The 18,462-nt window shown below is 36.8% G+C and overlaps 1 protein-coding gene across 1 annotated transcript in view; it reads right to left on the bottom strand.

Moving 5' to 3' along the window:
• Positions 1-349: 349 nt before the first annotated feature.
• Positions 350-18,462, bottom strand: part of KDM4C (lysine demethylase 4C) — a gene marked incomplete at its 3' end in the record, with an annotated part of 237,135 nt that continues 219,022 nt past the window's right edge. Inside the window, exons 16-18 of the mRNA XM_082013446.1 lie at positions 7,230-7,349; positions 3,241-3,333; positions 350-526 (exon numbers count right to left, since the gene is read on the bottom strand). Coding sequence (XP_081869572.1) covers positions 350-526; positions 3,241-3,333; positions 7,230-7,349 — 390 coding nt within the window. The remainder of the gene's footprint in view (positions 527-3,240; positions 3,334-7,229; positions 7,350-18,462) is intronic.

Here is an 18,462-nt window from a genome sequence, read left to right as displayed (position 1 = left end):
AATTATCTCTGTTTATTAAAATGTGTCCCCTTCTGAATGTGAATCTTCTGTCATAATTCAAAGGGAATTTTACCACTTATTTCAATGCAAACAGGAATGAAAGTTTTCTTCAGCATATCACTGTGTAATCCCTCTTACTCTCACTTGGTTTATCCCTTAGTTTCATAATGCAAAACATTACAAAATCTTTAACACATTAACTGAAGAAATCGGAACTCAAGTACTTCAGCTTACAAGGCTTGTATATGGATTAATTAATTGTAAAACCAAGTGTTCAATTAAACTGAAACCGATTGCAAATAATGTTGCATGCTTTTTAACCAACATTCCTCTCTTTCTCTTGTTTCATTTATAGCCCCTTCTGTGATTTCTTCTGGAATGAGCTTTTTAAGAAGGTACGGTATCCTGGATCATCCACATATTCATTCCTAAAGCGGGAACTCAAAACTCTCTGCCGCTTCTTCTCTCCCAAGATAATATCTGCTCCACAAAATGTGTCTTCAAATCTCATGTCAGAGGCTGTAGACTAAAACCCGACATTAATTACATCTACACCTTCATACAGGCCATCAGATTCTGACGTATTTTAGACAAGCTACATGGAAACTCAGATATATTTCACTAGATCATATGAAGCTAGCTACATTACTGATTATGCAGTTACAACTACTTTCAAGAAAATCTCTAATATTAAATATATATTTTAAATGCACATTTAAAATATCATTTTTACTTTTCCATATTTTGCATGTACTACTTACCATTTAATTCTCTAGGTGTGTGGTGTTCCTTAGAAACATGTGACTAACACCAGTTGTTAGTTTTGATTTTACCCAGAGGTCACACAATCAGTCTAATTCAAGGTGAAAACCAGCAACATGGAAGTGATGCATTTGTTGGGCAGGTTTTATCATAGCAGTATCAAGTACTATCCACCACACAGTATTATTCAGAAAAGTTTTAAGTGCAAGGTATTATGGCACGGACCTCTGAAAAGAAACCTGCACACTGCCTAATTTGCAAAGGACCAGAGTCACAAGTTTGGTCATTTGTCAACATGCTTAGAACAGTTGGGAATCAACTGAAACAAAGCAGAGGGACAGCAAACAGCAAATCATTTGCGAAAAAGCAGTGGCAGAAATTTTTGGACCAACTTCCACTCCTGGAGTCATGGTAAAATTCCCAGGATTAGGAAAAGCATAATTTAGAAGGTATTGGCGTCATTTATTTCTAGAGGTGGAAAGAATACCATAAGCTGTCTTTTTAACTTGCACTGTCTTCTGCAGGTGGAGGGGAAAGGAGGTGTTGAGCATACCTTGAGGACTAAGCTACATATTTATAGAATTTGAGGCAATAGTATGAAATAATGCAAAGGTCTGAGCACAGGCTGTGGCTTGTTTTATTTTGTTGACCAAATTTTAACCTATACTTAACTTCCCTATGAAGTTGATCGTATCAAATAAAAAAAAAAATAAATATTGATGTATAAAACCTCAATTTTAAAGAGAGTAGCATAAACCTAACTACATTTGTATTGTTATCCTTAGTGAAATGCAACAGTTTACATTCTACAGAACTTGCAGTTAATTATAAATGCTTTTTACACATAGTCCCTAAAACAAAAAGTGGTAATGGAATCCTTTCAAATACAATGAAAAATCCCATTGAATATAACCAGATGGTTCATTTAACATTTTCCAAGACATCTGTCCTAACTCTAGGTGGTCAGGACACTGAAAGATGGTGCACTTATCCCAAATACATTGACAAAAAGGTGTTTTAACCAAGAATATTTGACCACTGCGCCTCCCATTAGAAAGAGCTGTCCTAATCTTACACTATTCCTTCAGTAAAACAGGGCATCCTGCTGGTTTAGGAGTCTAACAGCCTCACGTTTCTCTGTCTTTCTTCCTTTCCCAGCTTTACTGTCCCTTTCACACATGAAGTTAATCCTTTCCTTTGACACACCTCTAGCTTCTGAAATATACAGCATCCATGTTGGGACTGGCTGCTGGATGAAAGGAAATTATGATAATAATGAAGATGGCAGCTGCATGTGGCAAGAAGCATAGACAAGGAAAGTCTGACTAAAACCTTCTACAGCTACGTCTCCGTGTAATGCTCCACTAAACTCTTCTAAGTTGATGTATGCCCGACGAAACAACTCTACATATCATTCCCCTACAACTAATGAGCGTCACATAACAGATGTGTGAACAGTTAATGTGTATGTGCCCACGTTCCTGCAGCAATGAAAAATACACTGTACACTGCCCTCCTTTCCAAAGCTTCACTGAAAGTACACTTCAAATAAGAGGGATTTTTTTATTCAGAACAGTGAATTATTGTTTGTTCTCAATTATGACAAGATTTTTGCATCTTTATGCTTTGGTTTTACATATTAAGAAAGCTAACTTTTAACTCACAATGCAGTTTTGAACAAACAGCTCTAAAATAGAACACGGATCTAAGAAGAACATGGTGCAGTTCTGAGTAGGCCTGGTAATGGATTGAATGGCACAATATTTAGCATTAATGACAAAGACAGGCAACAGCAGTCATCTTGTCTCTTCCAACATCTGTACAGCAGAACTTTCCCTTTTCAAACTGTAAGTGTCATGCTCTTTATAAACTTCTTTATAAACCTCAACACTTTTCCAAAGGGCATGCATGTAAACAATGAGCTGGTGGATGTTGTTTAAAACTGCAGAAAACTCAAAAAATAGAGCGAAGATTTAGTTTTAAACCAAAGACTAGTGAAATGCTGATGAGTTCTGCCAGTGCCATTAATGAGTTCTGATCAGGTACTTTGTTTCTTAGAAGTTAATTGCATTTTTTATTAAATTCAATACTTTCAAAATCACAAAGCTCTGAGAACTTGGAAAGTTTTTAAAAATGTATACGCATTATAAGATTATTGAAAGAACAGAATGTCTGTCAATTTAAAAATTTTACTAACTTGGTATTTCATGATCTGACAGATGATCTACCAAGACATCCCTTTTAGGAGAAAAGAATTATGTTTGACAACAACATTTGTCTGTACTGGAAGAACTAACCATTCTCACTAGCAAACGGATACTTGTGCTAATTTTTGTGCTGATTTAGCCAGTCATATTAGTACAGGCTTCACAAAATATTTGTCCAACTTAAATTGAAAATCCAGAATAAAGCCAAGGATAGTTTTACGGGTATTTTGAGCATATATATACTACAAAGTTATCATCAGCAAATACTCACAAACCGTGCTTTCACTCTCTTCGGAAGCTCTTCATCTAGTGTATAGATCTCTTCTCTCTTCATTACTATTTGAGAACCATCTTCAAACTCAACCTAATTGAAAAAATGGATATATAAAAAAAAAAATCATAATTTAACTCCTGTAGGAATTTTCTGGGAATGTCTCCAGACAGAAATATATGTGCAAACACAGAAGATCTACATACAAATATTTTCCTAACTATTTTAGGAAGGTAAAATTAGGATAAAACATTAAAAATGTTATTTCTTGGGAATTACAACACACTGATAAGTTAAAAATAATATCTAATCAAAGAGACTTCAAAATCAACACTGACACATATACGGTAAAGTAAAATTTATTAGACTAGGAATGCCAAGCAGTAACAACACAGACAACATTATTTTGTAGGAGTGACACATTAAAATGTGTTTGTGTCATTTTTATTTGCCTCCAATTTTTTTACTTGCTTCTACTAAATAAAAAATTAATTTTAACATCCTGTGCTTCAAGGTTGAGGAATACCATGTCAAAAGAAAGAAAGTATGAGTGACAACTAAGGAAATACCAGTTAACAGAATTTTATTGAATCTGATGGAATTTCTTTAAAATGCTCTGTTCAGAAGATGAAAAGCTTTATCATGCTTAGGTTTAGATTTAATCCAACATGAACCCCGTTAGCAGAAAATGAGAAAGGAAATGTAACTAGGTGTTGGGAATGTTAAAATGCTGAGGCTTTGAACCATTTAAGTCTTTTCAGTAGCTGCTGATTTTTTTTTTTAAATACTTCATCTAGCAATTGTGAATTTCAGCTATTATCTATGACCGCAGTTTTAGTTCCCACTGAAACTGTACTTTTAAGTTTGGTATAAACATAAAAGAAGTTCCATTCCACATCCTTAGATGACTTAATGAGATCATATGAATGACAACAGACTTAAGTTGAAAGAATAAGCTCAAATTCATGCACAGGAAAACATTAACTTATCAAAAGTATTATCATAGGTAGAACTGAAAAATCATGTATTTGAACTTGTAAATGGACTGAGTTTTCTAAGTTCTCATTAAAACCTTGCCATGACTAAGTATGTAACATTAATTGTGAACAGCTGAAAAGTCCGATATAGTATATCCATTCTCAAAAGTCAGGGTACAGATATATGAATTATTAAATTTTTTAAAAGCAATTTTATTTACAACACTTTAACAGAGATGCACAGATCTGGAATGTATTTAAAATCCACAGAGCACAGATGGACAGTGAAGTCATGAAAGTAATTCTTGCTCCCCTCAGTTCCTGTTACTAACCCCGTAAGACTCGTCCTTTAGTAGTATGTTAGAGGAACTTAAAGGCCAATTTGGTTTAAGCATGTTTAATAAAATTATGATAATTCAGGTATTTTTCACTATGATGCAGAAGCAGCCTTTCTGCTATTCCTGCTCCTTGCTGCACAATATATTTGGTAACATGTTTTTGCATAATACAGTTGGTAATAATGCTTTTTGCATCACTGGTGAAGGAACTGTGCAGGAAATGAACTCTGCCAGCTCCAGAAAAGCACCTCCTGAATAGGCAATATTTTTGTTTTTACTGGTAATGTACAGCAGCAAGCAACTGCATCAAACCACAGAATCTGGCATGTTTTCAGTGTGAACTATATTGAACATTTACAATTAAGAGTAACTGCAAGTTCTTCAGCTACAATTCAGCATACCACACTGGAAATAAATTTGCCGTACCATTAAAGGGAAACACAACAAGAGCTCTTCTAAGACTTTCAATGGTATTAGGATTCATGCAAAATATAAACCTACCATCTCTAATAGCTCAAATTTAATCCAGACTTTAGATACTACATTTCAAATCATCAATTTTATCCAGCAAATTTTTTTTTTGGACTTTTGCTGCTGTACTGTGTCTGTATGGTATGTTATTCTCTCCATAAGATTTTCTTTTATCAGGACATCATAAATTAAAGGGTCAGCTGAAATTGTTAGAAAGCAATTAATAAGGTGAATGGATAATTTAATCATCCCAAATGAAGCTCAAAAATAAACAGTGAATGTCAATATCAAAAATTATCAAGACATCAAATGTATATTGCATGAACAATTGCGCTTGAACACTTGCTTCATTTAGCATGTATAACTCTGTTCAGGGATTGTGTAGGATACTGGGTCACAAATGTCAAACTGGATGATATGAATTCTGGTGCATTGTGTCATAGCTCCTGCATGCACAAGTACTGTCACATTCAGTACAAACGTCTTACGAACATGAGGAAAATTGACAGATTTCTCCACGTAGAACAGATATGCCTTATTAGATCATAACACTCATTTCAGTGAGTCCTTTTCAGTTTCTGCTTTTGTTGTACCATCTAATAGACCACAAATGACTTGGTAAGAGAATCTAAAGGCTGCAACAGAGACCTCACAACAGAATAAGAATGGATTATGTGTATGCACGGATCCTGGGAGCTATCAGACAGGCTGTGTAGAAAGACCAGAGGAAGAACCACTAATGTGTCTTGAAATTAGCCTTGCAACGTCCATGTAATAGACTTCCTGTAATCTGTGGCCATGTTGTGGCAGACTCTTCTCCCATCCTACAGACTGAAATATTTGTTTGTCTCCAAAATCCTATGCAGTGTAATCTGGATTCCCTCTAATCGTTAACCTTTGCTATTTCCCCTGTGATAAGGGTTGTTACAAGGCAAGTACTCTCCCACAATTCTTACGCTGAGGGGCTCCAAACCTTACTGAATCTCCGCATGCTAATGCATGTTCCTTAAACTAAACTGATTTAAGCATGTTGTCCAAGACATCTAAAATAAGACAAAGAAGTTTGTTTTGACTATGTCAGATTCCTTCAAATGTGAAAGATAACATTAGTCTAATCTACCTTACAGTATTCCTCAAAAGACCAGGTGTTTAGAAGATTAAATTATTTGAAGATTAATGTTACTGTAGAACAAGAATCTTTATATTTTATAAAGAACTTTTCACTTTCACAACATAATACATCTGCTAAATATAAGGGAAGAGGGAGGATTTAGAGGCTAGCTCAAGGGATCAGGCATTTTGAGGACTTGAGTTCGATTGCAAGTCATTGGCGAAGTGAGAAGGTCAATGCAGCAAGTCATTTAGCCTCCCTGTGCCTTAATTTATCTACAGATATAATAGTAAATTTGCCATTTTTGTAGAGTAATGTGAGGCCTTCATATGAAAAGAGTTACATAAGTGAAAATGATTTTATGTATATAAATGAAATTTACTTAGGTTCTCATTCTTTCAGAAGTGCTATTATTATTGTGATTGTTTTATTGCAGTTTCCACCATTCACTTGGGTACTCAAAGCTGCTGATTGATTTTTCTCAAAGGCAAGCACATAAAAAAACAATTATTGTGTCTCTGAAATCAGAAGTCAGCTTTTTAGCCTTGCCTTCACCGTTCAGTTCCCTTTTGCCTTTGCTGAGGATAAAACACTCCTTAAATTATGTGTTAATTAATTCAGAAGTGCCTCAGACAAATGAAAGCAGGGCTCTTCTCTTTACTGTCCTCCCTTCCACCCTTTTACAAAATGCCTAGGGTTCACTGTAGTCACACACCTATACTTAATTTTATATTATTAATCATATAATTAGCTGACATCAAATAAAAGTAAATACCTTGGAGAAGATAACAAATGTTATCTTTCAGTCTAAATGTTCCACCTGTTCACCTGAGTTCTTATTAAATAACCCATTTTCTTGATTTTATAAGAACAGGTGAAACCTCAACTCCCAAAGAGTGCACAGCGTTTGTTAATGGTTTAAACAGCTTCATTTACTAGTTTAAATGCATTAGCTGTTACAGTAAGAGTCCATACTCCAGCCTTCTGCGGCTTTGAAGTTGTGGCTGGTCACTGCAATGCTAGAGCCAGAGGAGCAATTCACAATAAAGACATCTGAAAAACAAGCACAGGGTAGTAAGTATAGACACCCACCTGATACATGTGAGCTGTGTTTGTTCCCAGATACTTTGCACCATACAGTTTTCCATCAGGCCACTTCACTTGGACAACCTCTCCCTCTGCAGGTGGGCCCAGCCTTGGGCAATCTCTGCTCTATTTACAAAGAAGGATGGATTCTCAAATCAGTGAGTGAGCCACTACACTTTGAAATTACCAGTAAACTGCTTTTTACAACTTGGTAATTGGAGGAGATTTATTACCATGTGTGTTTCGAGTTTTATAATCCTGCTAATGGACTAACAGAAAATACTATTAGCCTTTATGAAAATGAAATGCTGACCAAAGAAACATTCTCTTTACAGCTTGATGCTGCATTGGCAAGGCAACATATGCATAAATCAGATAGCTATCAGCAACTGTGATACATTTCCCCCAAAATTAATTTCCATCACACATTGAAAATAAAGATCACTAAAGTGCAATTGTGTATGTGCAATACTTTCTCTTTTACATATTCAAATACCTCATGTTTTGTTAACCAGAGCATATTTTTGCTAGGTGCTAACTTGCGAACTGAAAGGTACCCTGATGGATCAAACTATAAATGGTGAGAATGCCAATGATTTCTTTGCTTAGCTGATGGAGAAACACTGAAAGAATCCAAATGCTTACCAAGAAGAACTAGGTGAATTTTATTTTTCAGAAGGTATGAGGCAGTTTTTTTCCTGTATTTTGGCCAAATTTTGTGCCTGACTTGTTGAGCATGTCAACGCAGCACAGTTTATGCTAGTTGCAACATATTCTTGCCATAGTTTCTTTTGCCCCATGCAGCTTGGTATGGCCTATATGCCTTATTTGCAGAGTACACTGACCACACACCCTTAACAACAGCTGTCCATGTGAGGAAATACAGAAAGGACTAGAAAAGGATTGTCTCAGGTCTGTGCTCACAAATTCTTTGGAAGCTATCTCTGCCAAATAAGCCAACAAAGGCATCTATACTGTGTACTGACTAAATCACAAGACTTGCCATGTAAATTAGTGCTAATTTAGTGGTATTCTCCCAGGTGTGAGAGGACCTGCTCGGTGACCATGTTACCTGAGCTCACTGCTAAGAGGTCTAACTGGGAAGAGAAAAAATAAAGTCAAGGACTCAGGTGCAATGACTCAGTGGCAAGGTCCTGCCGGACCTGCAATTATCTCAGGTTGCTGCAGTACTATTACCATTTTCAAAGTATTAGATTTACATTGAATAATTTACAAAAATATTGTATTTTTGAGTTCAACAGTTCACTTCCAATAGAGGTCAACAACCATCATAACAAAGAACTCAAAATGTGGGAGCAAAAATACACCACAGTGATCCTTACTGAGACATTACCCTGTTGTAGTATCATTATAGCCAAATCCAGGCCTTATAAATGCGTTTTAGTCACATGTATCTTAATCCATTAATTTGATTCAACACATGAGAAAATAAATGAAAAGCTGGATTTTCACAGAAACACACTTTCCTACATGACAATACTGTCTCTGACATCCCTCAGGTGTTCTGCCAAGGGGACAGCTCTAAAATATGCCCTGCATGTTTGCCTGGCAAAGGTTGCTGTGACAGACACAGACGAATGTATCTGTTCAACTTCACCATGTATTTGGGGTAGTAGGTGACATTACTATATTACCCTTCCCAGTATTTCCAGGAGAGGCAAGGGGAAAAGGGAAAGGATTGCTGTTGTTTACTTTCCAACAGCGGAATAATTATGACTTCTCAGGGGCCAGGGATTGCTAAATACTATCATAGCTCTGACAATAAATTAAATGAGACTGTATTTTTAATGCTGTCTTCTCAGTGATGACTCTCAAGATGGTTATTGTCATTATCATACTTCTTCTATTTATTGCTAAAGTGCAAAAAGGAGTCTTGGCTAAGTGTCTTGAACTAAACTTTTAAAATGCATCTTGGAAGATAGCAAATTTCCTGAAAACAAACAATCTATCAACGATGTCAAACCAAACATTAATTTTCCAAGAAGAAAAACCCAGCATGAATTGCTCCCTTTGCACCTTGCACAAGAAAAACATCTCACAGCTTCTCTAGGATAGCTAATGGAATTGCTCATATGGAAAATTAGAGTTCTCATGCAAATAACTAGACAAATAACAATCCCATTCTTCATGTATCATAAAAATGTCTTAGTCTATGGAACAATGTTTGGGAAACCTGTACAAAATTGTTTTTTCTGATTTCTGCCAGAGCTCCTACCTTTTATTTTCATACTACATAACCATTTTAGAGATTCTCTTTTTACTGCAAAAATAATTCTCACCATTTTCTTCTGGGGAATGGTTAGACTCATTTCTTAGGCTGACAAAATTGCAAAAATGCAACTTCACTTTTCTGTTTTATAATGAAAAGTCAAGACATTAAGATATGGCTATCCTTCAACATTCCCATACACCAGCTGTAAATACCATATAGTATGGGTTCAGTCTACACTTAGCTTGTACACCATGTAAATTTCCCATACAATTACATAGTATATTTTCTTCTTCACACAGATAGACAAAATCGTGCCTATCTGTACTGAAAAGCCTATGACTTAAGTGTCTGGTTTCACATTCCAGCTGTTTCACAGCTCAGAGCCTCAGCTCTAAGCATGGTCAGCTACAAAAGGTTGCTCAGGGACATGTCCAGTTGGGTTTGAGTATCTCCAAGGATGAACACTTCAGCACCTCTCTGGGCAACTAGTCCAGCTGTCACAGCTGTCACAGTAAGGAATTCTTTTCTTAAGTGAAGAAAAATTCCATGTTAAGGAATTTCCTGTTTTCAGTTGCCACCTGTTGTCTTTCACCCTGTCACTTTCCACCACTTTCCACCATCTTCTTTACTTCCCCCATCAGGTATTTATACGCTTGGATAAGACCCCCCTGAATCTACCATTCTCTAGGTTGAACAGTTCCAGCTCTCTCAACCTCTCCTCATATGACAGATGCTTTGTTGCCTTCATCACCTTCATATCCTCTTACTGTATTTGCTCCTGTATGTCCATGTCCTTCTTGTACAGATGAGTCCATAACTGGGCACAGCACTCCAGATATGGTCTCACCAGTCCCAGGATTACAGCCACTCAAAAAGTTTCTTTATGAGCAAAAACTTGTAAATAACAGTTATTCTAAAGCTCTTCTTGTGTATTACAGATGGTATTTTCTGGTTTTAGAAACATTCATTTTGGGATTCATCATTATGCATTGAACTAAAATAGTAAGTAATCCATTTGCAATAGGTGTTGGCAAAACATGTTGAAATACTGTGTTTGTCTCCTGTGCTGTCACGAAGGAATTCTTTTGTACAGCACAACAGATAAAGCAGATGTTTGCTATTTTTTTCTTCTGATATTCCTTCATTTTTACCACAGAGGTTGAACAATACTTTGGTTCCTTAAGGCTGGACAGAGCATTTGTAAGTAGCAAATCTAGTTGCAGCAGCACGGTGATGATGGTTGACTCAGACTAGGAACAAATGTGGAGCCACACTAATAAAAAAAGGGAAGAAGTCTGCACCTGAAGCATGCACTTGAATCCAGGGACTGTCAAATGTTGCAAGATTCCTGTAATTTGAATATAGCCACTGACACCTGAAGAAAATACCTTAATTTTTTAAAAGTTAAAAAAAATATGTTCAAATGCTTTCCTAAATCAAGGCTAAAAAGTATAGATATTCTGGTCCAAGATGAATTTAGGAACTATTGAGACTATTCCCCAAAACTGTCAGAAACAGATGTTCCTTAGATACCTATAATTTCATTTTGACAGCGTTTTGCCTGGCAATTATGTTACTAATTCAGCTATTTCAAATTCAACAATTATTTTGGAAATGATAAGCTTATAAGAGCTTTTGACTTCTTTTTGGTTTGATCCAAAGAAGTCACACTGAGAACAAGTATCTTTAGTGAATTCAGAGGAAAAGAGAAAACTCTGTGGTGCAGTCCTCAAAGTCAACAGGGCTAAATTGACTCCTATCTTCGGGCACTGGCTAAAAGAAGCCTGCAAGTTAAACTGATAGTAGAAAGGATACTGTAGTCTTTCATGTCAAGGTTGTAGTAGGAAAGGATGAAATTATTGTGTGACTACAAATACCAATCAATGTTAATTTACAGAGTCTCTGGTCTGACAGGAAGCTAGATAGAGAGAAAATCTTAGAAAGGAAAATACTGGCATGCCCGAAGTATTTAATGAAAAACAAAAAGTTTTCTGTTTGAGGGATTTTCTGCCAGTGAGGAAGGCAGCAGTTGAACAAAAAAGACTTAGAGACTACAATACACCACTTAATAACACTTTAAAAAAAATTCTCTTCAGGTTAAATACATGAAAAGAAGAAAGCTTTCAAAAATATTTCTGAATATTCTAAACACACAAAACCCCCACCACTTCATACCTCCTGACTCTAGCAGCAGGAAAGTTTTTTATTAGCTTTTACAATGTTCTGCCTTTCAACAGTCAGCTTATAGCTCAATGTTTGATCTTTAAGGAGCTTAAAAAGAATCCTATCCTTCCAAATCTCATTCAGTCTTTGGTGAATGTGGAATGTGATTGGTGAAGAAGGGATCAATTAACTCCTTTAACTTAAAGTAACGGTATAAAGGTTATTAGTGTATTTAATATCACAGCAATAACATTAGTCATCGTATTTCAAGAATTTGTTTGAAAAGAGGAAAATGTGGCCCAGATGGCATCTTTTAGAGGAGGTATAAACACAACAGTAATCAAATATTTAAAATTGTTGCTAGAAAACAGTCCCATTCAAATGGAAAAATGTCAATCTATCTAAGTTGGTTGGACTTGACCTTAAAGGTCTTTTCCAACCTTAATGATTCTGTGAAGTTCTATTCTAATCAGGGTACAAACATCATCAGATCACCTGGCTCTTCTTAATTGTTTTGATAATGTGATCCTACCCTTACTCAAGAGAGGACAGAAGAGTTGTCATGATAAAGGTCCCCGATTTGATCCCGCAATTTATAACCTAGACTAGTATGTCTTATTTTAAAAGCTGCTTTTGCCACCCACGCATAATTTTGCATGAGCATTCTGTGGAACTTCTTCTATTAGGATGAATAAAATCAATCTCCATCTTGATCAGATCAGAATATTTTCTGTGGGTGATTACTAAACTCAGTTCTCACAGCTGTGCTCGTAACAGTGGGCTTAACAGGGAGGAGGAGAATGAAACATTTCGAGGTAAAAGACATTTGCAATCCATAAGTAACATTCTGAAGATCCTCCTCTACAGCTGGTGAATATTAGTAGAGACCAGTTTTCCCTGATCATAGCACTAAAACATTCATTCATATATATATAACAATACAATGAAGATTGAGATTTATTTTTCTGTGTATAATAAAATAAGGCCAAAAACTTGGAAAAATATTGAAGAAAAAACAATCTATGGTATACAGTATTAAGTGGGAATATTGTCTGCAAGTGGTTCACTCTTGAAGTTTATTTACCACTAACCCATCTGAATAAGCATAAATTCTTCCCTTACAGCTGCACTGTTATCAAACCTGAGGTTTACATTCATAAATTGGCATAATTTAAAGTAATTTGTTAGATAAGCAGAGTAGCCTCTTCCTTTTCGAACCATTTCATTATTCTTGAAACTTGTTAAATAATTTTCAAATCTACCATACCCATAATGTTCTTCTACCCATTTCCCATGAGGGTGTCTACAAAATTCACAGCATGAAGCATCAAACTGTCATCAAGCATTAACTAAGACAGCAAACATAATCAGGCTGATACCTCCTTTTTCAGGAGAGTGTCTAACTGAGCAGTCCCTCTCCCATGAACAACCTCAGAAACTGCCATTTTATTTTCCTCAACACTAATAGAATTTTTTCTCTATTTAACTGGCAAACAGTTAAGAGCGGTGAGATCTGTTATTTTGCAAATCACTGTGGTTTAGACTGTATTCAAAATATTTTTTTTAATTGTATTAAAATTACAGCATTTTTTGCAATGTCACTTAGCAAAAAATTCTGCATCTCCTTGGCACTCCTGAGTTTTACTTACTGATTTGCTTTGTTTCAAAAACAAAGGACAAAATGGGTCATTGTTTATTCAAATTCTTGTTAAATACCATTGATGGTATAATTGACATAAACAGTACAGGGCTGAAGTGGTTAAGTGTGGATCTTGCAATAAGGTTTTGTGATCTAGAACATATTTCTAATCCAATTTTTGCTTTATGGCTCTGTAACATAGCGACAGAATGAAAGACACACATGAATTGTATAAATTATTTTACTTAATGGTAAAGGAATAGTATAAATATACACAGAACCTGACTGGCATTATTCTTCCTGGGATGCTATCAGTTTAAAGACAGTTTAAATGTTAGCTCAAAACTAGTATTTGTAACAAATAATTTAGCTGAATATATTTTTCATCCTTGAAGTTACTCATTACTTCTGTACCATAGGACATCAAAACCCTTTAGGAAGACATACTCCAATCAACAGCAGTCTTTCAGGAAGACTGCATAAGAATCCTTTTTGTTGTGCTGCTGCGACTTTCCATACTGGAGGGTTCTTGTGAATCCCACCATGCTGTTGTCAAGCAACTTGTCAAGAAGGAATGGCAAAAGGCAGAGGCAGAGCAGCAGTCTGGCTTCAGCCCCACAACGTGCCTGGTGATACAGATCTTTTCTGTATTGTTCCACCCCGGATGCACATGGGCCACGGCACAATATTGTAATCCTCCTCCTGGCAGACTGAAAGCTGATAATCCAGCCCTGAGGTTTCAAAGATCAAAGAGAAACATATCGAAAAGACAAACTAGAGCTAAATCAGACTCCCTAATTGAAAAAAACTGGCCTTCCTATCCTGCGCATCTACATATTTTCACTATAACTCATCTTGTGTTTGTTTGTAAATTTACACATACTGTTAAAATCAAACTGTGAAATATAAACTGTCCATTTTCTGTCACCCCCTGCATTGCTTAAATCCATAAAAATGGCTCAGACCTTAGTATTAGTCTATCTAACCACAATTTGCATGCAGCAAGACATAATATCGACTCATTTGGGCTTTTACCCTAGAAATTCCATGGTTTCTGAAAAATAACTTAAAATTCATGCATGGTCTCCAAAACTGATTAACCAACACCTCTATCCTCTTATTTTGGAGGAACTTAAATTCACTTCACAGCAATTCAATTAATAGCACATTCATTTCAGTTTATAGCAAACAAGCATTCTGGCATTAATCACAAAATTATGTTCTCACAACACACACAAAACACACAAACTACAATCTGATTTTCATTTGTAAGACTTCAAGTCCCCAGATTCACAACATGAAAAAGCAGGAAAACTGCAGGCCTGATTATTGGGCTTTTGCACAGAAATGGTCTTCTCACTGACTCTAGTGAACCGCAGCAGTTGTTTCTAAATTTTCCGCTTAAATTAGGACCTGAGTTAAATTTACAATCCTTCTTCATTGCTACCAGGGTACCTACCACCAGATAGTGCTCTCTGTACTGGCAGGAACCAGCTGAAGATGGCTTGAAAGGGAAGGAGTGCAGAACTAAGCATGGGGTGACGACGCTGTCAGGAAGAGTCAGCTCTGGCTGTACAGACCCAGGAGAGAAAAAGGCTCCTGTCTCTGGGCAGTCCTGTGGATGAAGCTACAACGTCCCCAATGCCATTCCATGAAGGCACTGAATGGAATGGCACTTCCATTTCATGCCTCCACTACTTCAGCTAACATTAACTTTCAACGTGAGTGCTAGGGATTAAGCTTTCACAGTCACACTCACCAGTGGTTGTTCCATATGGAGCACAACTAATATGATCACAACTAACACCTCCAACTTTGAAAAGCTTGTCTTACTGACAAAAAACATACCACAGCTGCAAACAGTGAATGTATATACCAACACCATTAAAGCGGAAATGGAGAAACAAATTGTGGAAACTCCCTCAAAACAACCACTCACATCAACGGACTGTCAAACTGTGTTTTTCTTTAAGGAGCTGACAGTGTATGGTAGTTAACGCAAATTTTAGAAACATGGAATTAGGTTTCATAGGTTCCAAGACATCTGAATGAAAAGGAGAGTGGTAGCTACTTTTATCAGAATTTTATCTGAACAGGAACAGCAATTTACACAGTGCATTATCATTTGAAAGAGCAGGCTTGATTCCCCGGAGGGCAGTGCTGGTTTTATATTGGTATAAATTCAGTGAAATCACCAGATTAACAGAATAGTTACTGTAATTCAACAAAATTAGCCTTGAATCACAGAATGCATAGAATAAAAATACTTTGAATTTATGTATAATATGTTGTCCTTAAAATGTTATTGAATCTTCTCTTACAAAGTGAATGTATGCTTTCACCAAAGGGAAACTGGAAGACAAATTGGATCGTGCATTCCTGAATAAATTTCTTACTTTCCATTCAGCTTAAAAAGTTACCGTTTCAACTGTTACGTTGCCTTTCAGCAAAGTATTAAATAACACAAATACATGTGTAATGCTAATTGACAGATGCAGAATTGCCCAGAAGGCCACAATTCAAACACACATTGCAGAATGTGCCTTAGGATGTCCAGGGTGGTACTGGGCATCAAAATAAGGTGCAGCGCAGAGGAGACTGAGGAAGTCTTAACTGGGGGCACATTATACCCTTATGGGACAAAACTCAGTGTCAGCAATAGAAAGGTGAAGTTGACGAGGATGTCTGACTCGCCGCGCCTGACTGAAGTACACGGTTCCTTCAGTGCAGCAGAAAACCCTTGCTTACACTTACACTGGTTAGACCAGACTCCCGAGTCCTACGGTACTACCTTGTATCCTGCCCACCTGCGTATTGGCCTAAAGGTTTGGAGTTGCCAGTAAACCCGCTGCAGCCCGATGAGCACAGAGAGCAGCTCATGTTATGCTCCTGCCCCTGCCGCAGGTGGTAACACACAGGAAGGACAACGCTCCTTCTTCTCTCCCTCCCCTCAAAATACACATGGCAAGTCTGGAAATAATCTACTTCTGAAACACACAACAAATAGGGTAAATTACCAGCCCTGAAAACCCTCCAATTCCCAAGTTACCTCAGAAAAAAGTTGGGAGGGGAAATAATGGATTATCTTCCATTTGTTTTCTCCTGCTGAGCTGTGGGGGCATTATCTTCAACTCGTCTAAAATCATTATCAATAAGGATCCATAAATCATTCAATTATAAAGTGGAAAGGACATTATACACAGGAAACCGTGTAAAGATAATACTCATAGCTGAAGCTTTAATTTGCCTTTAATCTATCCTATATTCATTTTTTGTGCTTATCTATTAAGTTGCTTGTCTTTCCACTGTAACGGGAAACAAAGAAAAAGCAATAGCCACAGAAAAATCACCTCTGTTGTCCATAATGGAGTAAAGTGAAAGTAACTCACTTAAATCAATACGGTTATAGTACTGTACAACAACTTTCAGATTAGAATCAGACTATTGCACCTTTTGATGTTTTGCAGCTTCAAGAGTTAATCGATGGAATAAAAGCCTCCAGTCTGAAGCCTTAGAACTTAGTATTTGCTTTTTTAAAAGGTTGTTTTTAACCTATAAGACCACAGTTTTAAAAACAGGAATTCATTTGTGTTAGTATTCAGAAGATGCTAACAATGATTTGCATGTGCAAAGCATAGCATTCTGTGTATCAGTGCTTGCAAATACAGTGCAAAAGTTCACAGTTAAAGAAATGCGTTAAAACAAATTTCTCAGCTCACATGAACTTGAAATAAATTCTTCAAAACCTATAAACTTCTTGGAGTATTTCACAGAACAAGAACACAAAATCCTACACAATTTTTACAAATCTGTCTAACCAGGAAAAGAAATCAAAGATTTCTCCTCAGAGACATGTCATGCAGCTCTCAAACCTGCTGTGCACAACTTTTCAGAATTGTCTGTCACACCATACAAGTTGCTGAGTAGTAAGTTCAACTACACAGCAGGTAATTTTATAATGCTGCAAAAGAAATTGTGCCAGCCCAACATGAGTAGCGCATTATTCAGCTCAGACAGTCAATGACGTTACAGTTAAGAAATTAAAAAAAAAGGTTGCTAAACCTACTACTATTCATTAGCTCTTTTTTCCCACATCACACAACTAGTTCTGAGGACTTTTTGACTAATTTTAGACCAAGTATGATCTATCCTATTGTTGCCTTTAGAAACGCACTGCTTGCTTTTCTATTTCACATTCTCAGAAATTGCTGATGACGGTGATACTGGAGCGCATGCAAAGTATCTATAGATTGCCCAGAAAGAGTGCAAATTCAAGAGTTCTAAATTTCCTTAGCCATTCTTTACAGATTTACATGCCAGTATAATAAAGCTGAACAATATGCTATTATTGTCTGTCAGAAGTCTAATGGATCTTTCACAGAAACAAGGAGGCATGTAAGCACTACTGTTTGAAGTTTAGATTTGAACAGGTAGACAAGCAGAAAACAGTTGTCAGAAGAGGTAAAGAGACAAAAGCACACAGAAGAGAAACCACTGGAAAAAATGCTGAAAACTAGTCAGGAGTTTAGTCATTTATAATGCCAGACAAGGTTGACAGAGGAAAAGTTAGATATGTCTGGTTTGTAGGACAGATTTTTAAAAAAACACAGCATCCTTCGGAAATTACTAGGGCTAGAATCAAGTCTTCTATTTTTTATATCCAGGCAGACATTAATGGACTGTCAAGACTTACGTGCTAGCCCAGTATTTCCGAATGTCCATTGTTCAAGCAGCATGTTTTTTCAAAAGCAGTAGCAGAAGTATTAGCACATACAGAAATTGAGAAGCTGATTGAGTGTCCACACAGACATATGCAGACATGTATTTATTGCACCAGTGAAAGTCAGTAGTCCGGACAAAGTCATTAGAGAAAAGAAGTGAATAGGGTTTGCATGGCAAGGTTTTGGTAGTGGGGGGGTTGCAGGGGTGGCTTCTAATGAGAAGCTGCTAGAATCTTTGCCTGTGTCCAACACAGCCAATGCCGGCCAGCTCCAGGATGGACCCATCACTGGCCAAGGTAGCAACGGTGGTAGCACCTCTGGGATAACATACTTAAGAAGAGGAAAAAAAACCAGCAGGCAGCATTTGCAGAGGAGTGAAAACATATGAAAACAACTCTGCAGACACCCAGGTCAGTGAAGAAGGAGGTGGAGGAAGTGGTCCAGGAGTCAGAGTAGAGATGCCCCTGCAGCCCGTGGTGAAGA

The sequence above is a fragment of the Phaethon aethereus genome, assembly GCF_964289735.1.
Source record: "Phaethon aethereus genome assembly, chromosome: Z".
In the NCBI taxonomy this organism is placed as follows: Eukaryota; Metazoa; Chordata; class Aves; order Phaethontiformes; family Phaethontidae; genus Phaethon; species Phaethon aethereus.
The sequence above is the reverse complement of the archived record's forward strand: the minus strand, read 5'-3'. Positions and strand labels throughout refer to the sequence as shown.